The following is a 24,745-nucleotide window of genomic DNA, read 5'->3' as shown; positions in this document are numbered from 1 at the left end:
ACCCTGGACAGGTCGCCAGTCTGTCCCAGGGTTTTTGTTTTTCTTAATTTGAAACTCTGTTGATTACTTTGACCCCAAGTCAACTTAGTTTCTTTCAGCTGAGACTTAAATGGCAACAAAAAACTTAAAATAGTCCATTTTCAAAGACTTTCATATGATGATATGATTGAAACTAGGGTTTGATATTACATGGATGGATAGATGGGATGAAAGCAAACCGATAGGAGTTGGTCTTTGAATGATCAACGATCAGATCGATCACAGAAGATCGATGTTGCTGATCGTTAGTGAGATGATTAGATCTTTAATATATGACCATATTGCTAAATGGATGCTGCTGTCTCTGGATTATCTCTACCTTCTCTCAGATTTTCAAACTGCTTTGTCAAGTGAAGACTGATATGTTCCCCCTAAATTGGCAAGTTGGGAGCTACTTTTAGTCTTGATTTGTGAATATTGACGATGGTATTTAGTCCTAGACCTGTTCATGCTCTCCTCCAATTTGGCATTTCCTGACTGTATTGCACTGCTGTGCAAGGGAATTTTTAGTTCAAGTAAACAAGTAAACTTGTACTGGCCTCTAACTTCTCCAGCATAGTTTGACCTCAGAGTAACGTATTGTTTAATCTTGGCTGTGCTTTCAGGGACTACCCTGCCTTCCTCCTCTGCTTCACCTCTGTCTCTGCTGATTCACTCTGGCTAACGCTGAAGTGCTTTGAACCAATCAGACGGTAGATTCCAGTGGGCTCCTGTGGGTTTCTGCTGCAGCAGGGCAGTTTGAAGACTATTCAAACTTCAGCAAAGCTTTTTCTTGCGGGCTGCACTAATACGCTCCTTTTTACCTCTACACTGTCATGTCTAATCAGTAAAATGAGTTTTGTTGGTGTAGTTTTGGAACTGTTCTCTCTCAGGAGGGAAGGTTTCACTTTGGCTGTTGATACTAATCTACACACAAACTACCCAGATTTACAGCCTGTTTAAAAAGCGGCTTGTACTGATTAAAGGCAGGGGTCGAACTTGATTTAACCCGACCTCTGTCATTACTGACCTTTAACCCTTTACCTGTGAGTCCTGAAAACAAGAGTCAACAGCTTTTATAATGCTTCTTTGTGTCTTCCTCCACTTAAGATTTCCTCCCAAGATGGAGCCTGTGGCGCTTTGAAACTTCTGGAAGATGTAAGACCTCATTACACTACTGCAATGTTCACTGGGCATCAGTTAGAAGTAGTTTCCTTGGCTTTGAAAGTGTTACAGTATTGGATGGAGTTTTACTTAAGCGTGACTGCTGCAGTTTTGATCGGTGGGTAAATGATCACTCTTCTTCAAGTCCACATAAATATATTTTATAATCAAAATTTTAAGGGCAAACATTAAGCCACAACATTCTGTAATAGAGGATATAACCTCATAGAAAACCAAGGTGAACACTGCACTAAATTTAACTTTTCATTTTCTCACATCGGAGCTGTGTACAATATAAAAGATGATGTAACTTCACTCATTGATTGGCATTCAGTGTTAGCAATCTGACTGCTGCCATGGAGCTAGACGCTACAACATACAGATGAAAGACTGGAGTCTTAAATTATTAATTAAGGGTATCTAGCTTGGTTAATTTTGTAACATATTGTAAGTATTGGTTTTAAAACAACAAATTTTGACATGAGGCTATGAGGCTTGACTCCTGTCCAGGCAGCCTTAAATGGAACTGTAGTTTCTGCTAATTCCACATTGGCTCAGTATTTCCGCTCTGGAGGATTGCCCCTTGGCCTAAATACAATTGTGACATGGGGTCAGAGAAAATGACCTTCTGCCTGTCATTTGACAGAATGTATGAGAAATGATCCTCAACTTACACTGTGTATATATGTTGATCCATGGATCACCCCGTGCTTAGTGAGGCCCTCAATTTGAGGTTATCAAGCCTCAAACCGGGTGTTTTGATTGTCCCCACATTAGCTTTTTAAAACCAGTTTGACTGAAGGGCACTGCGTGTGACTTGTCAGTCATTGTGTAGGCCTTCTCTGAAGCATCCCCCCTTTTAATTTTGATGGGGAATATAATTACTGAATAAAACAAGTCTTATTTTATTAAGAACTAAAATTGGTGATTGAGATCATAAACTCATCAAAGGTCATGGGTCAGAGGAAGTGATGTGCACTTCTCTCATAGACTTCTAAACCATCAGAAACTGTATCTCTTGCCCTCTGCTGGCCACGAGAAAGTATGCAGGTTTGAGTCACTAATGCAGTGGTTTCACTTTTTAGATTCAGAAAGGTTATCCATATTTGTAATCTATTATCCTGGTATTACTCCAAAGCTGAAGACAACTTTTAAAATATAGATGATTCTCACGTAAATTCATAACAAGAGCTAAACATGTGATTTAGACTAAACTTGCCACATGTTTTCTCTTCAGCAAGTAAAAAAATTTAAAGGTCCACCGCATTTAGCCCAGAAAAGAACATCTGGTGCCTGGTGGGTGTTTCTAATTTCTATGGACATTTGTTCACCGTTGACATGGGAGGTGACAACACTGTTGGGGTTTTTTCTGTTGTTGTTGGTCTTTTTTGTTTGTATGTTTGTTTGTTTTTTAACTCGGATTCACATAACTGTGCATTTGCCTCAGCTTTTTCTCTTTGTCCAGCTGGTGGAGTTTTGTTTCTCATTGTAACTGATGGCCTCACAGTGATCCCTGGTGTGTAACTAATAGAGATGGACCGATCCGATATTACGTATCGGTATCGGTCCGATACTGACGTAAATTACTGGATCGGATATTGGAGAGAAATAAAAAATGTAATCCGATCCATTAGGGATGGGTATCGTTTAGGTTTTATCCGATACCGGTGCCAAATCGGTACTTTTGAAACGGTGCCGGTGCTCAAACGGTGCTCAAACCGGTGCTTAAAGAATGGAGAACACAAAATTGGTCCAAAAACCTCTCATGGTCAGCTGGTTTTTTGTAAAAAGATAACAATGTTAGCCTTTTCTGCAGCTATGGGGCATATATGGTATCACTCTTAGCTGGAAGCAGTGCTTAAACAATGGAAAAAATACAAACTTTGTCCAAAAACCTCTCATGTTTAGCTGTTTTCCTCTTTTTCTTTGGTCATTTTAGCCTTTTTGGCCAGGGTGAAGGGAGTATCTGCCATCAAACAAGAAGACAGCCGCATGTAGCTATGATGATGTTTGCTAGTTCACCTTACATGCATTAATGTAATAACGTGGTTAGCCTACTCAACGTAAATTACACACGAACAACATTAAGCTACTCACGCAGAGAAGAACGGCTGCTGCTGCCATCAAATACGGCGCATTTCTCGGCTTTTAAAAAAAAAAACCGCTATGCGTCGCCAGGTGTTTCATCGGATTCGAGGTGTTACTTCCTTTGACAGTATCACAGTATCACCTTAAAGCACTTGTTGCTGCTGAGTTTGCATATTTTGCTGTGAAGTACAGCCAGACTTTTGACCGCTTCGCCTTGGGAATTTTAATCTGTAGCTCTGCATAAAAGAACGTACGTACCTGGGCCCGCCTACTATCCTCGGAAACGTAAAATGATTGGCTAGAAGTGTATCACAGCTCAGGAAAAAAAAGCACCGAAATGTGCGCTGCTTTTCGGTCTGGTTACTACCGTTTATGTCAGAACCAGTGCCATCATGGCACCGGACACCGGTACCCATCCCTACGATCCATTAAATATCAAAAAAGCACCTCACAAAACTTGCGACATGGCATAACCGTAGCACGTCGGAGCAGTGTGCTCACGTGATAGAGCGGCTGTGTGTATTTGTAGCCTCGCTACCAATCCGGCATTTCATCTCCGAGGAAGTTATCCCAGAGAGAAGTAAAGCAAGTGTGTAAGTTCATCTCTGAATGTTTGTAAAGCATTCCCACATTAAGCTTAACAACCAATATATGGAGCGACTGCCTCTCTCACTCTCCTGCTGCTACTTCAATGGTGAAACTGATCAATGATCAGCTGATCGGCTTTTCTGTCGCGAGTCCGTCTCTCTTGTTTGTTTATTGCCCACTTCGCACCAGAAAGAGGAAACCAGCGGCTGAACAACAGCAGCACGTTTAAGCTTGATAAGCTGTTGTTAGAATTTATTTAATATTACTTTCTACTCCAGGATCTTTTTCTACGTAGCTGACGGCTGGTAACTGTGCAGGGGCGGATCTAGCAAAGTTTAGCCAGGGGGGCCGATAGGGCATGAACAGGGAGAAGGGGGCACAAAGACATACTTTTCTTTCTTATTCTCATTTAAAATGTCTAGCTTTTAATAAAAAATTATCCGAATCTTACACACAAAGTTCTAATCTGATGTAAAATGTATAGAAGTCCATTACTGTATATAGTAACTATTAAGTCTAATATACCCTAGGAAGCTATAGTACTTTTTCCTTTGGGAAGGTACCATCTGTGCAGTCTGCAGTTCTGTTGAAGAAAGATGTTGAATCTATTTAATTATTCTTGAAAAATAATTTATTTCTGGGCATTTTTTTTCACACTGCATCAAATTGATTATGTCGATTAAGCATCATGAGGTGGGGGGTGGTTCCTTATTTTTTTTGCAGGGAGTTTTAGAACCCTATTAGTTAGGGTGCTTACTCTTTAAAATACCAGAATAAGGAGGATGGAGTAGGTTTAAGTTTATTAGATTGATCAGTGTTGCTGAACTATGAAATATTTTGGGTGCAGTGTATTTTTTGCATACAGGTATAACAGAATAGCTTTAGTGTTTTGTTTTGTTTTTGTTTTTTAACTTGAGTATAAACTTATACAAAAAGCACCAAGATATTAAAATAACAGTTTTATTGATTAAAAAGCACTATATCGGATTCATATCGGTATCGGCTGATATCCAAATTTATGATATCGGTATCGGACATAAAAAAGTGGTATCGCGCCCTAGTAACAATTAATGGATGCAAATCTATCTATCTCCGTACACACATATTTTTTGTTCAATTCACTTGCCAAGAAACAAACAAAACACAAGGTTAAAGGTGAACCTGACCTTTTTTCCTCTATAGTTTAAACAATAATGTTGTCCTGTAAAATGTCCATGCAGTTCTCTTAAGTGTTGAAATAGCATCCATATCTGGCTATTACAGAGGAGATGCGATTTTTATCTCATTTGGCTGTACTTGTGACTTAGTTGCTGATGTATTAATGCATGTTGCTTTGACATGCCAGTAAGTGCCAGCTCTTGAGGGTAACAAGTAAATGTGATTATTACAGTGTAGCGATAATGAATACCTGGACCCCATGCACGTTCGTGAACTAAACACTGCTGTTTGATATGGAGAAGTACATTGAAACTCCTCGATGCAGAGGCCTCACCTCTACAATGCCACATTCACCAGTCAGGCGCAACATAACTGGAGCTGACATCAAGCCAAGTGGCTTCCGCAGGGCAGGAGGAGGAGCAAAAGCTTGACCAGATTCTTGACTTGCTGAGTGGTGTCCAAAGTTGGTCTCGCATTAGGAGGTGGTGTTGGAGAGGAACTGTGAGTGTTGTTGGTCTGCGCTGCCTACGCTGAAGTGGCCAGGTCGCATTGGAAGGAGGGATTTGGGCATAAAGAAGAGCTACTGAGGCATAAATTAAACTCTTCTCTCTGTGTTTCCTCAGGTACTGGAAGAGGTCTCTTGCTACCCAGAGAAGCACGAAGCTAAGGAACTCAGACGGATAGTAACCCAGCCACATTTCATGGTGAGTGGGGAAAAAAATCCCACAGACACACATTAAGAGGTTCTCATGTCCATTTCTTACAGAAATGTGCACAAGGCCCTTTAACGAAGCATTTAGAGTCCAGATATAACAAATCAGAATCTCTCTAAATGTTGTAAATAGCACTTTTACATGGTCTTATTGTTGTCTGCACAGATTAGATAGGACTAAAAAGAAAACATGCACAAGAAAGATGGAGTGCGTCGCATTGGTATTGGTTTATTTAAGTGTTTAAAGATCAAGTCATCTAACATGAACTGTGTGGAAATGGAAGGGTGTTTCAAGTGTCTGCGAATGTGATATATATACATAAATACATCTGATTTTCATCACTGATCAGTGTTGCTCAATATCACGTGGACAGACCGACAGAGAGAGGAGACGTAAAAAGAAAAAAGACAAATCGGTATCAAAATGAAGTGATAGGGAGAGCAAAGTTGAGGAAAAAGATCAGTAATCAAGACAAATGGAAGGAGAGGGTCCTGGCTGTGAAGTGAGAGAGGAGGGCGGGCGTAGACGGAGGTTAGTAAGGCGTGTTTGATGCGATGTGCTGTGTCGGGTCAGAGGCCTGGCTCCTTCATGGTGCTACAAGAGCGTAAACTGACGTGTTCCACATTCCAACAAGTTCAAGTGAGAACTGAATACAGACGATGCCCACGGAGCCATGCCAGGATTTTGACTCGTCTAGCTCTGATGTACACACATGAGAGTAGACTTGACTTTCTTTGTAGGTTATTTTTAACAAAGTAAACCTGTTACTTTGAGGTGTAGGGTTTCAGAATTAGTGTTCAGATGGTATTTGAGGTATAGAAAAACATTAGCAAAGTGTAGCTAAAGTTTAGCAATCCTCCCCACATGGCTGCTGCCCCTTTTCAGGGAATATTTTTGAAACTGAAATGGTATTACCTTGGCCTCCAGCAACAGTGTGATAACTCTTAAAGTTGTTTTTGACCAGGAAATGTCCTTCAACACATACATTAAACTAATATGTTTTGAAATGGCACTTTCATTGCTATGTAGATGATACCCAGCTTTATTTATCTATCAAGGCAGATCATTTAAATAAACTAGTTCAAATACAGACATGTCTTAAAGAAGTAAAGACCTGGATGATCTCTAATTTCCTGATTCAATATTTAGATAAAACAGAGATTACTGTACTTGGGCCTAAAAATCTTGTTGTCTAACCAGATGCTTGCATAGATTACCTTGGCCTCCAGTAACACTGTGAGAAATCTTGGAGTCGTTTTGACCAGGATATGTCCTTTAATGCACACATTGAACAAATATGTGAACTGCCTTCATGTTTTTGCCAATATCTCAAAAATAAGAAACATCCTGTATCAGAGACATCATCAGAGCAGAAAAACTACTTTGTGCATTTTTAGCTTCTCAGATTATTATCAGGTCTCCCTTAAAGCTTCCTGAATTTAAAATTCTCACATACAAATTCTTGAACAATTGTATCACAAAGTTTAAAAGGTTTAAGACTTTTCTTTTTGATAAAGCGTAGAGTTAGAGCTGGATCAGGTGATCCTAAAGCATTCCTCAGTTATGCTGTAGCAATAGGCCTAGGCTGCTGGGGCCTTCCCATGATGCACCGATCACCTTTTAATGTCTAAATAAAGAACAGGATCTGTGTAAGCTCACGTCATCTTGTTTGTCATTTGAGTGGCAGTGATGCTGACATGGCAGAATCCCCACAAACCCCACAGTCCAGGACATTATTTATGAACTTTGCACTGAATACCGCATTATTTATTCTTTTTCTTTTTTTCTTCTTTTTTTCGACATGGGGATCAGTTTAAACAGCTTAAAGCACTGTCCATTAACTATCTCAGTCTAAAATTTTCTCGTTTTAACCCTTTAAAACCGGTCGGAGCGGGCACGCTCCGTTGTGCATATCTATTTTTAAATCTCTGTAGAACTGCAACCACGTAAGCTAGCGCAATGATTTTTTTTTTTTTTTTTTTTTGCATATGAAACCGCAGGCGTTGTACTTCTTATGCATTCAGTTTGTCCTAAGTCACGGTTTCCTTCCACATATAGCTTTGCAAAAATTGCGTAAAAAGCATTTGCAGCAACAAAAGCATAATAATCCAGAAACGCGCATTGCCGATCCGATCAGCTGTTTGTAACACTTCCTGTGTCGGAATAGACGTCAGCACGAACTAGCGCATGTCTGCTATTACCTGCCCGAAACCAGAAGTGATGTCATTTTTGCGGAAAATGTAGTTTTTTACCTTCAGGGCCTGATAAGCCTATACTGGTGTTTTTAAAAGTCATGTTTGAATTTATGCTTTTCTGTGTCGTTTCTGGGATGCTTAGAACTCAAATTGCACTGCTGGAAATTCTTTGCCAATTTGCATTTAATATTTATTTTCGTTTTTTCTGCAGTATATAAAAATTGGTGTATCTCAAAAATAAAATTATGAAGACACTCAAAATAAATTTCCTGTTGTTGTAAACTCATTTGTGCAACTTTTTTGTATTTACAATTTTGAGGCATAAGCCTCTTAAATTTCTCTAACTAGAAATATATGTAACAAAACAAAAACGATTTTAAAAAAATTTTATAGTTTTTTTTTTTTTTTTTTTGCATGTTTTTGCAATTTATATAGTTACTATGCACTAAATGCATACATATTATTAAAATTTGGGCTATAACAGTTGTACTGATGTAAAGCAACTTGAAATGCTCCCAAAAATGGCACTACAGCATGTAAAAATATAAAGATAAGCTCTGGCGGACTTAGTTCTATGGTAGGTCTTAAAGGGTTAAAGCACACAGCATGAAAGGATCAGTTGAGCACTTAACCCTGTTTTCATTAGGGTGCACAAACACACACACACACACACGTACTTGCACCTACAGACACACACAGTTTTCCTGCAAGTTGTGCAACATGAAGTGTCTTCTGCGTGTGATGTATTTTGACACTGGAGTTAGAGAGGCTGCCGCTGCCTTTGTGTCTCTCCCTCTCTGATGTGCTCTCCCTCCTCGGGTGCGTGCGCTTGTGTGTGTTGTTTGCGTGACGCTGAAAGAAGACAGTCACAGGTTTCCCCCCTTTGTTGGGCTTTGATTGCTGTCTTCTGAAGTTCAGATGGGTTTGTTAAAGTGCCACTCAAGGGAAGGGCCTCTGCGTCTGTCAGACAAGTGGAGTCTAACACTCTGTGGGTGTGAGGGAGCAGCAGGCTCGTCTTGTGGAGATGCAGAGCTCAGACAGATGCAGGGGCTACGGACTAAAGGCACCTGTGCAAAAGGAGAAATATCTTTGTAATGTGTGGCAGAGCAGAGAGTCAGACAAAGTCAAGAAGCAAATCCCTTCCTGCTCTTCAGAGCTTGAATAAAATATTGTCCATGTTATTTTTAGTGAGATCATGTCTTGAGGGAGTTCAAGAACACTGAAGGCTTTGTCTTCTGTGAATTTACCATAAAAAGAGTGTGGATTGCAAATTTTTAAGCTGAATGACGTTATTTGTACTGTTGGAGTCATACAGATTTCACCAATTCTTTGTATATGCCAACTCATAAAGCAGTGCCCAGCAATCACTTGTTTTCATAAATGGTTTCTGGTGAGAACAACTAGCTAGCTAAAGAGTATTTCTTCACCAGATAAGACAGTGGTACTCATATTCAGTCCTAATTCGTCTGCTGCCACAGGAAAGGGGGAAACTCTTCCTCAACATCCTGTGGCCTTGCCTGTACCTCATCTCAGCCTCCCTTTTACTTTGGAAGAATCGCAGATATTCATGTCAGTGATGCCACCAGAAGCCGACAGTAAAGTTCCATAACTGGTGCACTCTTGTTCACACAAAATGTGCCTTTACCAAGAAGAGTGAAGTCCTTTATGGAGTGTGTGTGTTTACAGGCATTGCTGCAGGCCCATGACGTAGTGGCCCACGAGGTTTACAGTGACGAGGCTCTGCGGGTGACACCTCCACCCACCTCACCCTTCCTGAACGGAGACTCCCCCGAGAGTGCCAACGGAGACATGGACCTGGAGAACGTCACCAGAGTCCGTCTGGTCCAGTTTCAGAAGAACACAGATGAGCCAATGGTACGCCCTTTGGGATTTTGAACAATGCTGAGTTGAAATGAATGAAATGAAAGTGAGGATGCTTTCAGAGACATGCCTATTATTATTTATACTTTGTTTTAGCATTTAAAGGTAACTTGCCACAGTTCCTCTCTGGTTTTAGTCTTCTGTCTCTTCATGTCAGCTCACACTAACTGTATAATGCTGATGTTGGGACTCTTTGGGGGCCATGCCGTCTGTTGGAGGCTTGTTCTACTTGTGGCTGAAGAGAGTTCTTCATGATTAATCGAGATGCATCATAATTCACGGTTAATGATCTAAAGAGTACAGTGTTGTATTCACTGTACTGATATTTGATCTGGGATGACATTGGGACTTTTTACATGGTATCAGTAACCATTTTCAAATTTATGCGTTTGCAGGGTATCACATTGAAGATGAACGAATCAAACCACTGCATCGTCGCAAGGATAATGCACGGGGGGATGATCCACAGACAGGGTACTCTATTCCATCTTCTGACTGACGTCAATAAGCGACATTATATAAATCTTGCCCACAAGACTTTGACTCATTTGTTAAAATATTCTGCCTATTTTTTGTATACAATACTCTAATTTCGTATTTCAAGTCCTCAATAAATATTTTTACTGTTGTTACCTGAAATCTTTAAAGAAGAGGAAGGTTTTAGAGCTTTTTAAATTAACGGTGAGTAAAAGAAACTCCTCCTCGATTGTTACAAAGGATGCCACACTGTAGTCGCTGAAGAATCAAACTAGACCGGAGGACCTCTGCTATGGCTGCATCTCGGATGCCTCTGCAATTAGAAAATATTTTACGTTTGTCTTTCTGCTTGTTTCTCTTTTCCTTTTTCCTACGTTCAGGAACATTGCATGTTGGAGATGAGATCAGGGAAATCAACGGCATCAGTGTGGCCAACCAGACTGTAGAGCAGCTGCAGAAGATGCTGGTGAGTTTTGCTTTTGTGTTTGTTTGGGAGAGGGGTTGTTTTTGGAGTCACAACTGACTATATTTGGACAAGAGGGTCTTGACAGGTGTAGTTAGCATGAACTGTACCGAAGCAATTTACAGAAGAGAATTAAATGAAATTCTCAAATGTTTATACACCAGAGAAAAACTTTTTTTCCACTATCTCTGCATATGAGAGAAAATCTCACAAGCTGACGTGAAGATGAGACAAAACTCACTATATTTCTGTGTCTGTGTTTCTGTGTGTTTGCAGCGAGAGATGCGCGGCAGCATCACTTTCAAAATAGTACCAAGCTACCGGACGCAGGGCTCATCCTGTGAGGTAACAACACCTCTTCCTCCTCCTCACTACTTTTTTTGAGCTCTTGATCTAGTTACTAACTGCTTGCCTGGTTACTGAAATCAAATCACAAATCAAATCACTTTTTATTGTCACATCACATGTGCAGGTACATTGGTACAGCACATGTGATGTGAAATTCTTGAGTGTGTATGTGTGTGTGTAACCTGAGTAGGTTGTGTGTACGGGGTGTGCTGTGTGTGTGTTTTGCTGGGGCTGGGCCAGATAATCAGCACACCAATTTCACAACCAAGATACCGGAACTCCCTCTTCCCTTCTCCACTCCGGAAACAAGCTACACCTCTCTGTGTATCCCATCCTGCTCCTGCATATAGAACAACCACTACACCTACACACACACACCGTACAGACGTGGATGATAGTAACCTCTCGTGTCATGCTTCAACTTAGGCCAAGCTCCAGCTCATGTGGCGCATGAGATGTTTCAGGATGTTGCTGATGTTTAGATGCTGAATTGTTATACAACTGAAGTTGCCTCAAGCATCTCTTGAACAGCTAAAACTCCATCTTCCTTCATCTATCTCACTACATGAGAGCCGAGTTTACAGGAGAGGATGTAAAGTCCAACACAGGATATTGGGTACTGCAAAATACAATACCAGTATACTAAAACTGAATGGAAGCCAGTAAAACTCAAAGCTTAATTGCTCTTTGTCGTGTGCTATGGGATGCCAACGAGGGCTAACTCAGATATCATTTGCCATAGATTAGGGGTGTCAATCATGCGGTCCAGGTGCCAGAATCAGACCAGCAAAGACTCCAGGTCTGACTGACTGGTTGACTTTTTTTGCACAGTTTTTTTTTGCTTGTAAGTTTCACAGCTTTTCTTGCTGAAAAGGAACTCCCCTGAAAAAATCCATGTTATACACGTAACTAAGTAACAGATTTAATAACAAAAAAATCCTGTTGTTTTGCGATCTGTTATTGAAACGTCTGGTTTTTCAAAATTTTTCAAAAATTTTTTTTTTTAAATTAGACGATGAAATCATTCTGAGATAAATGTAAAGCAAGTGTGCAGTATTACATTTTCAGAGTGGCAAACAACTTAAGGGTTTTTTTTGTTTGTTTTTGTTATATTATCTTTGTAGCTTTTGAAGCAAGTAGAACAAAGAGCTTTCCAGTGTACAGGAAGTAAAGTCCAAAAACAATATAAGTAGAAACCAGCAGTTCAGACAACTACAATACCAGCATACTAAAACTGACAGAAAGCTGGGGCACCAATACTTTGGACCAGCTAAGAAAAGCTAGACCAGCAGAGCTGTGAGGGACAAAAGGAAGTTATACATACATTGTGGTATCCAGCCATCTAAGACCGTACATGTAATTAGTTAGATCATTTTAGAACACACTGAAACCAGTGCAGAGGTCTAAAACTAGAACAGCATGGTTAATGTGGTTGTTTTTAACAGAAACGAAAAAAAAGGGAGACTTTATTTTGAAAAGTCGTGCACGCAAACCACAGCCCTGCTTTGATTTAGGTCATTTTTAGCTGAGAACAGAGAGACTAACTGAGACATTACAGACTGTTAGCTCACTTTAATCATTATTTCTGCTTATAATTTAGCTTTCTCTGAACAGAGCCTTCATATTTCTCTCCATTTCCAGTTGATTTTCACAGTAAAACCTATAACATTGTTGTATTGCTGTCACATTTGATAAGAAGTCATTAAGTGTTCCATTAAAAGAGAAATGTGACGGCGATTTCAACTCTTTTGGTCCTCCAGCACACGCTGTTCTGAACACTGACACAGTCAGGACTTTTGAGCTCTGACAGCTTCAGTTAATGATGACTTCATGCTGATCAGACTGGCATCTCGTGTCAGTCTAGCGCCTCTATGTGGTTATTTAAGGCTGTGCATGCTAGAGTTCTGCTGGTGCTGCTGTCTCCCATGTCTTGTTGACGCATTTCATTACGTCAACTCTGTGGTGGGTCTCTATTGTGTTCTACAAATACACCCTCCATCTCCTACAGTCAACCCCAGAAGTGTGTGAATGTGTGCGCTTGTGTGTGTTTGTGCGCCGGCTGTGCACTGCTGACCTGTGTGTCTTATTTCAGAATGAGTCCCCCACCACCTCCAGGCAGTCCCCTGCCAATGGCCACTCCAGCATTAACAGTTCTATCTTGGTAAGGACCCCCACCCCAACCATAGAAAAACAAAAAATCCCACGATCAGACTACCACCCAGCCATTTCCTCCTCCTTTTTTTTTTTCTTTTTTTCTGTCACGCTGTTGTGTCATGGTATTTCTACATGTCCGTGTTGTTACATTCAGTTGCTGCGTGCGTTTCTCATGAGTTGTTTTCATTTCATTTTGCGTTAAATCGTGTCACAGTAGTGGTAGCAGTAGGATTAGATGTAGACGGGTGATGCCGTAGGCCTCAACTCACTCCCGTGTCATTCTCCCTGTTCATCTGTTTGAGCCAAAGGCCCCCCGTGTCCGATATCTCAGTTCACAAATTGGTGTGCCTCACAAAGCCTGCTCCGTTGCTGTGCCTCATTGCTGACAAAAACACACCGAGGCTCCAGTGGTCACCATGGTGCGAGGAGATGTGCTCCTACTCTGCTATTCTACTAAACCCAATCAGGTTCCACAGTTTCCCCTGCCAAGGCTCCAGACAGACATGTGGTGGTGCTGATGCTGCAGCTGCTTCGCTTGCTCTGTGCTTGCTTGGTTGCTCCACAGCCAGATCTGCTTTAACAGATGAGAATGACTTTTTTTTTTTTTTTTTTTTTTTAACATCTAGATTGCATGTAAAAGTTCTCAGTGTGTGTGTGTGTGTGTGGACAGGTATCAACATCTTCATGGGGACTAAAAATTGGTAGTTTACTATACTTGTGGGGACCAAAATCCCCGTCCCCATGCGTTTGAAGGTATTTTTCAGTCTCTGTGTGTGTGTGTGTGTGTGTGTGTGTGTGTGTGTGTGTGTGTGTGTTGTAGTATATTTCTTAACCTTTTCTTTCTGTCATCAATGGGTCACTTTCACAGGACCTGCCATCTACCATCCAGCCCAAGGGTCGACAGGTAACTAACAATCACTCACTAGCTCCTTACAAATGCTTGCATCACACTCCTTTACACAAAAGTGTGTGTCTGAGTTTCTCCCAAACTCCCTTCTGCTTCATAAAACTCATCAGTGTGATTTGGTTGCATGTAAGTCAGGCTGTTTTTATCTGTCCCAAACTACTGATGGACAAGGATTTTGTGTGATTACAAAGCCTGAAATATTTTATTTTTGTGTGTCGGTGAGCTCCTCCTGCTCATACTGGGTGACAATTTTTTTTCATTAAATAAATACACTGCTCACTAAAATTAAAGGAACGCTTTGAAAACACATGAGATCTCCAAGGGAAAGCCCAGAATGTCCTCAATTTAGTACATCAGGACTCAGTAGGATAGCTCAAATAAGTCAAAAGATATAGACCAAAAACAAATGTCCATTACAGAGGACATTAATGAATAGGCTGGTTTTCAGGAAGATATAGCTCCAAATTACAACAGCAGGTGCCTCAAGGCACTTTAAATTGAGTTTTATAAGGTAAAGACCCTACAATAATACAGAGAAACCCCCCAGCTGTCAGACAACACGCTATGAGCAAGCAGGAGGACACTACATCATTTGATGGAAATGAAAATGATCAATCTACAGAGGGCTGAATTCAAAGACACCCTGAAAGTCAATTTCAGTCAAGTCAATTTCCTTGCAGCAAATCAAAATGGTACTCGGTGGTTTGTCAGACACGTTTGTATGTGTGCCTGATGATATTGGAGCATGCTCCTAAATGAGAGCCTGGATAGTGTCCTGGTGTCTCCTCCCATATCTGGACCAGTGCCCTGCTGGAGGTCATGTTGTAGCTCTGGCAGTGCTCATCCTGTGGCAGTGCTCATCCTGTTCCTCCTTACACAAAGGAGCAGACACTGGTCCTGCTGATGGGTTAAGGACCTTCTACTGTCCTGTCCAGTTCTCCTAGACTAGCTGTCTGTCTCCTGGAATCTCGTCCATGTGATTGAGATGGTGCACTCCAGTTTCTGTAGAAATGGGTAGCAGCAGGTTGTGGTGGCTGAAGGTGACATCAGGATGCTGTTGTAGAAATTGCTGCTTTTCACTTCATGACTGCAGTTTAAGTAGCTCATTGTGCTGTCATCTCTTACAGAGAAGTTTCACTGAAAACTGTTTTTAAAAAAAGAAAGAAAATCTAATAATTGAGCATACGTGACTATGTACTGTATCTAAACTCTCCTAAGAATGAGAATCTCTGCTACTGTCTGGCCTGTGTGCAGACCTACCGGTTACAGAAGTCTGCTAGCAGGTCCGTCTCTAAAGGCCACTTTATGAAATGTGCAGCACGGTATTCCCAAATGGCGCAGAAGGAAATTGGTGCAGCAGCCAGAAAATCCCTCTCATCGTTTCATAGTTGGACCTTTTCTGTTCCCGTTTCAGTACTCGTTTCGTACTCATCCAATTTTATTTATACAGCACCATATCACAACAACAGTCATATAAAAGTACCCAACAATTAGATGACCACCTTGGCAACGGTAGGAAGAGCGGCCATCTGCTGACCATCAACCATCAGGGGAGGAAGACGGGCAAAAAGACACTGTGGAAGAGAGCCAGAGATTAATACTACTGCTAATAATAAAAATAACAGTAATAATAAATTGCTGTTTTAAGTGTAATCAGTGTGTATTTGCCACACCGTTCATATTTGTGGTTTTTGTGGTGGTACTTGTCTACATACACTGATAATCAAAGTTTATATATTGTAGTGTAAAATGATTCTTAAAAGAGGCTTATTTTCTCAGTTGAGACTATTCTTTAATAATTTACCACCCCATATTTTGTAATAAAGAAACCTGGGAAACTGTGCCTTGATGAAGCTGCATGGCACGCAGGAATTAGTGGAATCGTGCTTTGGGTAAACAGAGTACTTGGTAATCATTTATTTCTAGTAATGAAAATATCAAAAATCGCCGGCCTCATCCTTTAAAAGAAGAAATATAAGATTCTGGAGCCAGGCCAAAATATCCCATTTAAATCTATAATTTACACCAAAAGTAGTGTGCAGCTGTTCAGCTTTTATCAGGCTGAAGACAGGAGTGGACTCAGTGCATCTGAGCTTTGTCTGAAGAGTGGGCGGGGAAATTGAGTTTTATTGATTTGGAGAACATAATGCTTCCCTTTGAGTCAAAGAGGGAAACTGTCATTCTGTGTGATGTGAGCAACAAAACTGGTCTGCATCACTGGCTTACACACACAATTGTAATCCTTTCATCCGTGCCCACTAACAACCACAGCTCCACAGACAAAACACATGAAAGGGAGGTCGTACTGCAGTGGTCACTCAGTGCTGGACAGCTACAGAGTGAAGAAATGTGCCTGTAGTTTGGCTGAAAACCAAACGAGACCCATGAAAAAACTGGATCTAAAAGATGCCTTAAACTCAGTTCAAGTTTAAGCAAGTCCAGTTAGCTCTGATGATTTGAGCCACATCTAAGCACTAAACAAAGACTTGGTGACAGCTCGTTTTGAAGCTTTTCTTTTAAAAAGCTGTACAAGCTACAGCACAGTTTCTGGCTTTCTCACTGTGATTTGTGTTTATCCAGTCAGGATTCTGCGTCATTGATCAGATGTGATGCAAAATGTGTCAAAATCCACAGTGGGAGAAGGGAATCTTATTTTTTATATGTAATTATATATATATATATATATATATATATATATATATATAGATATATATATATATATAGATATATAGATATATATATCTATATATATATGAGATATAATTTCACCAAGTAGTTAAGTGCAGTTTCTTTTTTTGTCTGAAGTATCAGAACTTATGAATAACTGCAGTGCCCTTCCCATCCTTAAGAGTAGCTGCCTCTAATTTGGATCCAGCTGGATTCTTATCCCATGTCAGGGTTTTACTAGAAGAGCATTTATGAAAAGCTGTGACCGCTGCTGTCCTCAGCACTTCACAAACCTCTTAACAATCTCTGTGGTAACAATGGCACAGGCATTGTTGAGCCTTAAAGAGCACAAGGATTCCCCTTAACCACTGGTTCCCAGTCACATTAATTCATGCAGTAACATCTCATGCGATGGTTATATCGCTGTGAGTACAGACACTATGAGTGTCATCTATGAAAAGCCAACTAAAACACTGTCCTTCCTAATGGTCTCCTTTAACCCTCATCTAGTCACAGTGTTATGTGTGTGTGTGCCTTCCTGACACATTATTAATCCCCTCTGAGGTAATCCAACATTATTTATCCAGAACCATGACTGTCACACGATTTTGCAGTTTTTCCTCAGTTGCTTTGGCACATTTAACCCTTGTGTGGTGTTCGTATTTTTGTTACTCAGCCAGTGTTCATGGGTCTGGTGGACCCGCTAGAGTTTTGGCTTTCCAAATTAACACTATCAAACAATTTTATGTTAAATTACTCAACAGATGTTTACTTCATCCCAATTACAAGCCATATGAACAGCAAACATGATTAATTTTTTTCCCTTTCCCTTTGTTAGATCACATTTATGAATGAATGTGCTTCTCGGGTTTTTTTTGTTGCTTTGCACAATGAACTCATGTAGCATACTTGGAATAGTAAAACTGTTCATGACAGAATATTATCTATTTTTCTGATGCATATAAAACCAAAATTAGTGTAAATTGTGGGGAGTTGTTCTCAGTAGTTTGACTAAATGTTCCGGAATAGCTTCATCTATCATTCAAGAACCGATCCAAAGCAACTGACAAAAACTTCAATGCTGTGATAGAAACTCAAAGAAAAGTGGCATATAAAGGACACACCAGCAGGGGGCAGTGGAGACCACAACATACGATGCTGTATTGCAAGCTCAGCAGCCTTAGAGCTGCAGAGCTTAAAGGCCACTGAACTGCCTAATAATTTGCCACATTAATGAGAAGTAAATGTCTAAACCCTGCTATTAACCCACAACCTTCCTCCCTGCCACTGGCCTCGGCCGCCATACTGCTGTTTTAGACGTTACCTAGCCGTTTTTGCTGCATGATGTATGTGATGCTTTCAAATCCTAGATTGTATCCAGACCTCCAATCAAGGACAAAATGTCAGTGAAGGTAAGAGACAGATTTCCTCTGCCCCCCCAACTCCCCCAGAAATTAAAAAGAAAAAACACCTGTCAAACACTGCCTCCTCACTTTCCTCACACACTGTGGAAAAATATCAGCTGTGTGCTTAGAAAAGTTTTAAAGCAGGATAACGACTTGTAGTTTGATCTAATGGACACATAAACAATGCCTGTGTTGTAATTACCAGAGAGTTGAGAGCCTCATTAATAGCCCAGCAGTGTCTGGGTTCATCTCACTACAGGAAGTCCTCTCAACAGTACACCCCACCCCGTGATCCCATGCCCCCTGAGAATCCACTGCTCATTACTCTAGGCCTAGTTGTCATGATATGCAAAACAAAGCACATCATCTAGACACATTTACCCCCCCCCCCCCCGTCTGCGTCTCTCCCACCACGTCATTCAGCTTACATACTACCCGTCTAACATCTGTGCTTTTCACCGCAGATCTACGTGAGGGCCCAGTTTGAATATGACCCCTCCAAGGATGAGCTCATCCCCTGCAAGGAGGCCGGCATTCGCTTCCGTGTGGGCGACATCATCCAGATCATATCCAAGGATGATCACAATTGGTGGCAGGGCAAGCTGGAGAACACTAAAAATGGCACAGCCGGCCTCATCCCGTCACCAGAACTACAGGAGTGGTGAGAAGAGCAACGCAGTCTCTGATAGCATGATGGCAGGAAGATAAAAGTTCCCACTAAAAATTTAAAAAGAAAAAAATCCAGGACCAATACAGTAACTGTAAAGATGGAGATGTCACCCTGGTTTGTGAATTACTGTTTTTGAACTCTTTCGGAAGTCCACTTCTCCCTGCTTTATTGTGCACTCTAAACGGGATCATACTCTACAAAGTGGTGTATTGAAAATAACTTGTAACTAGCTACAGTGATCATCTACGCTTTGAGAAAGTTTTCACTAAGCTATTAGGAAAAAAATGCAGACATCTTAAAAACGCAGTCTATAAACCAATATTTCACAATATAAAAAGTAATTACCAGTTCCTCCAGCCCGATCTGTTTTTACTCCAGATTTCAGATTTCCGCTGCCCGTCTCTCTGCTTAGTTGTATTATCTGCACTTTGTTCTAGTTCTGTACCAGTTCGTCAGAGACTCTTTCCCCCCAACTTTGTGTTGCATCAAAACACAAGGAATTAAAAAAACAAGTTGGAGTTGTGTGTTTTCAAATAGCAGTTGGTAAAATGCTGGGAAGAGCCCCTGATTATTCTGATGGCAACATGGCTTTATTGTCTCTTTACAGCTAGAATGCTTCTGTCCAGCTTTAATTGTAAACTAAGTTCAGTTGTCTGTCTGTGTGGTAGGCGGGTGGCGTGTATAGCCATGGAGAAGACGAAGCAGGAGCAGCAGGCCAGCTGTACCTGGTTTGGCAAGAAGAAGAAGCAGTACAAAGACAAGTATTTGGCAAAGCACAACGCAGGTACGCAATGTACAATCACTCACATATCTGTATTCATTTATATGCATGTGCACACAAAGCAACAAGCTGCAGACTGTTTGCATGCATGCATCTGCTTTTTTTTTCCCCACCCTGTGTGTGCACACACTTTTCTCTCAGATTGTTTGTGCCGGGGAAACTTGTATGTAACAAGATCTTGTAATATTCATCTCAAGTAGCAGAGCCAGGAATGACAGGAAAAGCTGCCAGAGCAGCAGAAATCTTATATGAGCACAGAGGCAGTTGAGGGAGATGTGGGCAGCTTGTGGATACAGACTCTAGCAGATCTCTGCATTATTAGCCATATTTTTAAATGGCATTAGAGGATGTGCATGGGCATCTTTAGTACGCGTGTAATAAAGAGGTCCTGAAAGAGCATTATTAGCGGGGGAAATAATATCAGTTTAGACGGCATTTCCAGCCTTTTAATGATTGCAGTATCATTTTCTGCTCTGCAAATATATTATTTACCAACCACAAATTAACTGAGTCATAAGCTGTCTCTTCAGTGTGGCTGCCATCCTGCTGGGAAAAGTAGTCCTTATTCTGCTTTGCTGTGTCGAACAGAATACACAGTGTAGCAGCACATGAATCAGTTCTTCACACACTGCAGGCTCTGGTTAGCGTGATCCCCAGCTCACAGCAGAAGGACTACAGTCACCAGCTGCAGTCCGAGATGATGGAGCTGGAATGAGTCCAACCACAGGACACAATCCTCTGTCCTGAAGAAAGGAATAATGTCAACGACCACTACAATCAGGACTTCTGTAGCATGAAAGACACTGAGTGGCTAAACTTGCCTTTACGTAGCTTTAGTGTGTGACGTCAACAAGCAGCAAAAAAGAAACATCAAAAAGCATTTGCACAGTAAAAGATGAGAATAAATCCAATTTTAATTAAAAATAATAAGTCATATTTGTTCTAATCATGTGATCAGTCATGATCAGGTTGTTAGAGGTGAACAGGATCTGTTTGCTACACAGTGGAATTGTTTATTCTTGTCCTTTGATTTCAGAATGATCCGTTTAAAAAATATATTAAGTGATTTTAATATCGTGGCTATGAAGTAGTTACATAAGTTATTAGGGTGAAACAAGGGGGGCGTTTACAGTGTGGTGCACTGTGGCCTTCTCTGTCACTTCTGATCTCAAGTTTGTAGCTCAGGTAACTAGAACTTCACATCCCCCCCGTACAAACACGTGCATGTAGCCTCAGCTGTGATTGATTACATGTGGGAACTTGGTAGTCTATATTGAGAACCAGTCAGTGTCTACATGTCCATGTTGAGCTGAACAGAAGTCTAAAGAAGCTGCATGCTTATTATGATTTGTGTACTGCTCCTCTGGTTTTCTATGAACCACAGACTGAGCCCAGAGAGAGTCGAGTAGTAGTGTACTGAGTAATGAGGAAAATGTACTGCTAATTCATTCTTTATTGTATGTCACATCTGTGCAAACAGTTTGTCTCAAAGGATTATGGGATAAGATAAGTCATGCTGATAATGTAACCGAGGGTGCTATAGGGTGTGTGTGTGTGCGCACATACGTGTGTACAGTACAGTGTGTGTGCATCTGAAAATCCACTCTTGTGAGCATGTCTATAAATCCGTGCACTCGAACACCCTGAGTGACCAATATGAAGGACGGAGACACAGTATTTTCTGTCAGTGCCAATCAGAGCTCTTCTTGTGCTGTTGTCATTCCTTTGCTTCAAATTTGGCATTGAAAAGATCCTACCTTGCTTGCTTTTAGGCAGTAATGGGGACTAAAGTCATTTTGTGAAAGAAATGTGTTCTAAAGTTGACCTGAAGCTGCAAATTAACAGAGTAAAGATCTGTTTTTTCCCCTGTGAACAGTCTGTTTTTCAGGCATTTCTGTGCACAAAATGAGGACTTTGTTCCCATTCGCTTCCATTCAAATGGAATGTTTGGATGTTTTCTTTGAATGGACAGTATGAACAAAAACCGTCCAAGGTCCTTACAGGCACATGGACTTGTGAAGCCGTCCTGTGAAAGAAATTGTCTGAACAGTCCAAAGCATGTAACACACTAGTGAATGCATGGGACCCACAGTTATCTGCATGCCATCATTTAGTGATTAATTCAAAATAATCAAAACAGCGAGTCCGCTGTAACTCCATCCAACATTTTACTGATAACAGGTTCAACAGTGTGTAACCGTTTGGTCAGAACCACTACAGTCAAAAACAATTATTATTTTCATCCTCTGTCATTTGTTTTTGGTGGACTGCCCCACCTTACATACACATGCATAAAGCAAGCAGCAGCAAAACCCCCTGCAAACAACACACCATAGATATGTTGCTTAAATCACATACAGCATGACAATAAAAGCTTGGGGGGGTAGGTGGGGGTGGGGGGTTGCAGTAATAGTAGGCAAGCCAAAGCAGCCTAAATGGTGTATCCAAAATAATTAACCAGTTAGATCAGCTGATCTCTTGGGATCAGGGATGAGCTTCGCTCGGTTTCATGTTAGAGACCATGAGACTAAAGTGTCAGTCAGATGCGTTTCCGGTTATTTCCCAGGAATTGTTTTCCTTGTGAGGGAGCTATTCTCATGACAATCACTTCATCACATTTACAAAGACGGTCCGCATGGACTGACTTCAAGCTCTGCTAGTTTAGTCCATTGGATCACAAACTTTTTCCTGCTATGCTCCATTTCAGAAGCTGAAAAAACGCCACGTCCCTCAAATAGGTTGAATTTTAAGAAAAATAAAACTATGTGTGATGACACCACGAAGCTTAGTTTCTTACATATTTCTCCCTCCCTCACCATTTACACTCCATCAATGAGCCTGGCTTTATCACTGCCTAATCTAGAATCATTTTCACAGACAGTAGAGTAGAAGGCCCACATTCAACTATTACATTAAGTTAACATAAATGTTAGCAGAAGATATTCCTTGTTGTTAGTCCTGTGCTGTGTATCTCAATGAGATGGACATGCAGAGGTAGAAACTGCAATGGCACAGCTTTGACAATCAAACAGAAACATCAGACTGTTGATGGTTGAGCGAGAATTAACCTGACGCTGTATCCCCAATCAAACAGTCAGGCCAACGTTTCACAGGCAGAGCAACAGGTGCACAAAACATTAGCTTCACTGCCAACATCCAAAGACGCACTGAAATGCGGAGAAGCGTTCGTAACTGTCCCTTATAAATTCATATATCCTGAAATAATGAGCAACTCCTGAATTCCTGGAACTAGTAGCAATCACGTTATCATCAGCAACACATTTTTAAACATCTAGATATGGTAATCACTGCAGGTCCTGGAAAACACCCGATTGCACAATTCTGTGTGACTGCTTTATTATTATTTTATATAAATCGTCATCAATCATCATTTATAGCTGGAAAACGGGGTGACAGATTCCTGGGAAGTACCCACTGCTACCCCTCGGACAGCTGGAGGCAGATGCAGGATGCCTCCATAGTTGGATGCAGCCGGGCTCTGCTGCGCTGCTTGTGGTTGTTGGTGACCATCACCACCAACCACCCCCAACCCACACGTCACCAGTTAGTGTGAATAAACTCTCTAACAGCAACAACAACAGTATTCTGTCTGCATCCATCTCCGCTCGGCACTGTGTGCTGCTGCACAGCTGCCCAGATGTTGTATCTTGCTGTTTTGCGTTCTGTAATTCTGCTGTTGTAACCATGTTATGACCCCTGCTGTTCATCTCTCTCGCTTTCTCCTACTGAACGGCCTCTCTGCATGTAAGTAACAACCAGTGACAGCAACCAACTCCTCCTCTTTTCTCTCGCTCTCTTCTTCTTCTCTGATTAACTGTGTAGATTAGATCAGCTGTCACTGCCAGCGTTTCACTTTTGTTTCTGTTGACAAAAACAACAGAAGGCTGAGGCAAAACTGAAACCGTGTAGCTTACTCTGTGTGTTTTTAGACACTGCGTGCTGTGATGGTGACCCTAACCTGTCTTCTCATTCACGTTTGGTGTAGTGTGTTCATCTACGGGTCCACTAATGTAACCAGTCTTTTAATAACCTTTTCAGTCCAATATAATGTCGCTGTCACAGTCACCGTCAGTCTGTCAGTCTGAGCAGCAGCTGCTGACTTGTGGGTGTTATATTTCGCTTGTCAGCAGGCTGAGATGTTGGCTGCACAGAGGCTCATGTTTCAGAGGCAGAGAGCACGTAGCACAGTGAGCCGCTCAGCTTTAACACGCGATACGCTCTGCAGCCCAGACATTCTGCAATTTCCTTTATTTAGTCTACTTTCTATCTGAAAGTAAGCATAACAGGTGTCCTTTAAACCTCCACCAACAGCGAGTAAAAAGTAGAACTGAAAGCTCCGGTTCAGGTTGAACAGGTTTTTTGAAATATCCCAGTTTTCCTGTGTAGCTGCTGACTGAATGAGCAGCAGAATAAATGAGAAGCTGGCCTGCATTTAAAAAACCATCATGGAGAGATCAAAGCTTCTTTTAGAGATTCATTTGCATTTCAGCTTAACAATTATTATTCGAGCTGGGCAGTGGATCTGTCTCTCTGAACCCAACTCTAGTTATTCCCACCCACTGTTTCCTCATCAGGCCTTTTTTCACTGAGATTTTTAATCTGCTTTGGTTTGTCTTCACCTCATAGTTAGCGGATGTGTTAGATATTCTCTAGCCTCCTTGCTTCCCTTACACTCTAGTTTTCTAGCTGTTTTTATCCCACACAGTTCTCTGCACATCCTCCTAATCTGCATCTGTCTCTGGCGTCTCTCGTCTCCAGTGTTTGACCAACTAGACCTTGTCACATATGAGGAGGTTGTGAAGCTTCCTGCCTTCAAGAGGAAAACGCTAGTTTTGTTAGGTGAGTAACACCAAGTGCAGCAGCAGGACACTAGAACAGCTGCCGTGGCCTCGCTGACCGTCTGTGTTTGTCTTTGTCAGGCGCTCATGGAGTGGGCAGGAGACATATTAAGAACACACTTATAACCAAACTCCCTGACAGATTCGCCTACCCCATCCCACGTAAGACGCACAATCGACAGTCTTTACGAGCGCTGCTGTGCATGTA

At 41.3% G+C, this 24,745-nt stretch overlaps 1 protein-coding gene across 1 annotated transcript in view; it reads left to right on the top strand.

Annotated features, from left to right (window-relative positions):
* Positions 1 to 24,745, top strand: part of caska (calcium/calmodulin-dependent serine protein kinase a) — a 165,143-nt gene that overhangs the window by 135,870 nt on the left and 4,528 nt on the right. The window contains exons 13-24 of the mRNA XM_085375214.1: positions 1,129 to 1,176; positions 5,640 to 5,720; positions 9,611 to 9,799; positions 10,201 to 10,279; positions 10,663 to 10,748; positions 11,022 to 11,090; positions 14,116 to 14,151; positions 18,192 to 18,233; positions 18,692 to 18,888; positions 19,566 to 19,681; positions 24,458 to 24,538; positions 24,619 to 24,699. Coding sequence (XP_085231340.1) covers positions 1,129 to 1,176; positions 5,640 to 5,720; positions 9,611 to 9,799; positions 10,201 to 10,279; positions 10,663 to 10,748; positions 11,022 to 11,090; positions 14,116 to 14,151; positions 18,192 to 18,233; positions 18,692 to 18,888; positions 19,566 to 19,681; positions 24,458 to 24,538; positions 24,619 to 24,699 — 1,105 coding nt within the window. The remainder of the gene's footprint in view (positions 1 to 1,128; positions 1,177 to 5,639; positions 5,721 to 9,610; positions 9,800 to 10,200; positions 10,280 to 10,662; positions 10,749 to 11,021; positions 11,091 to 14,115; positions 14,152 to 18,191; positions 18,234 to 18,691; positions 18,889 to 19,565; positions 19,682 to 24,457; positions 24,539 to 24,618; positions 24,700 to 24,745) is intronic.

This window comes from Diplotaxodon limnothrissa, linkage group LG16 (genome assembly GCF_057381915.1).
Source record: "Diplotaxodon limnothrissa isolate DT_005_m linkage group LG16, D_limnothrissa_male_GT1.1, whole genome shotgun sequence".
Classification (NCBI taxonomy): Eukaryota; Metazoa; Chordata; class Actinopteri; order Cichliformes; family Cichlidae; genus Diplotaxodon; species Diplotaxodon limnothrissa.
This window is presented reverse-complemented; position numbering and strand designations above follow the sequence as displayed.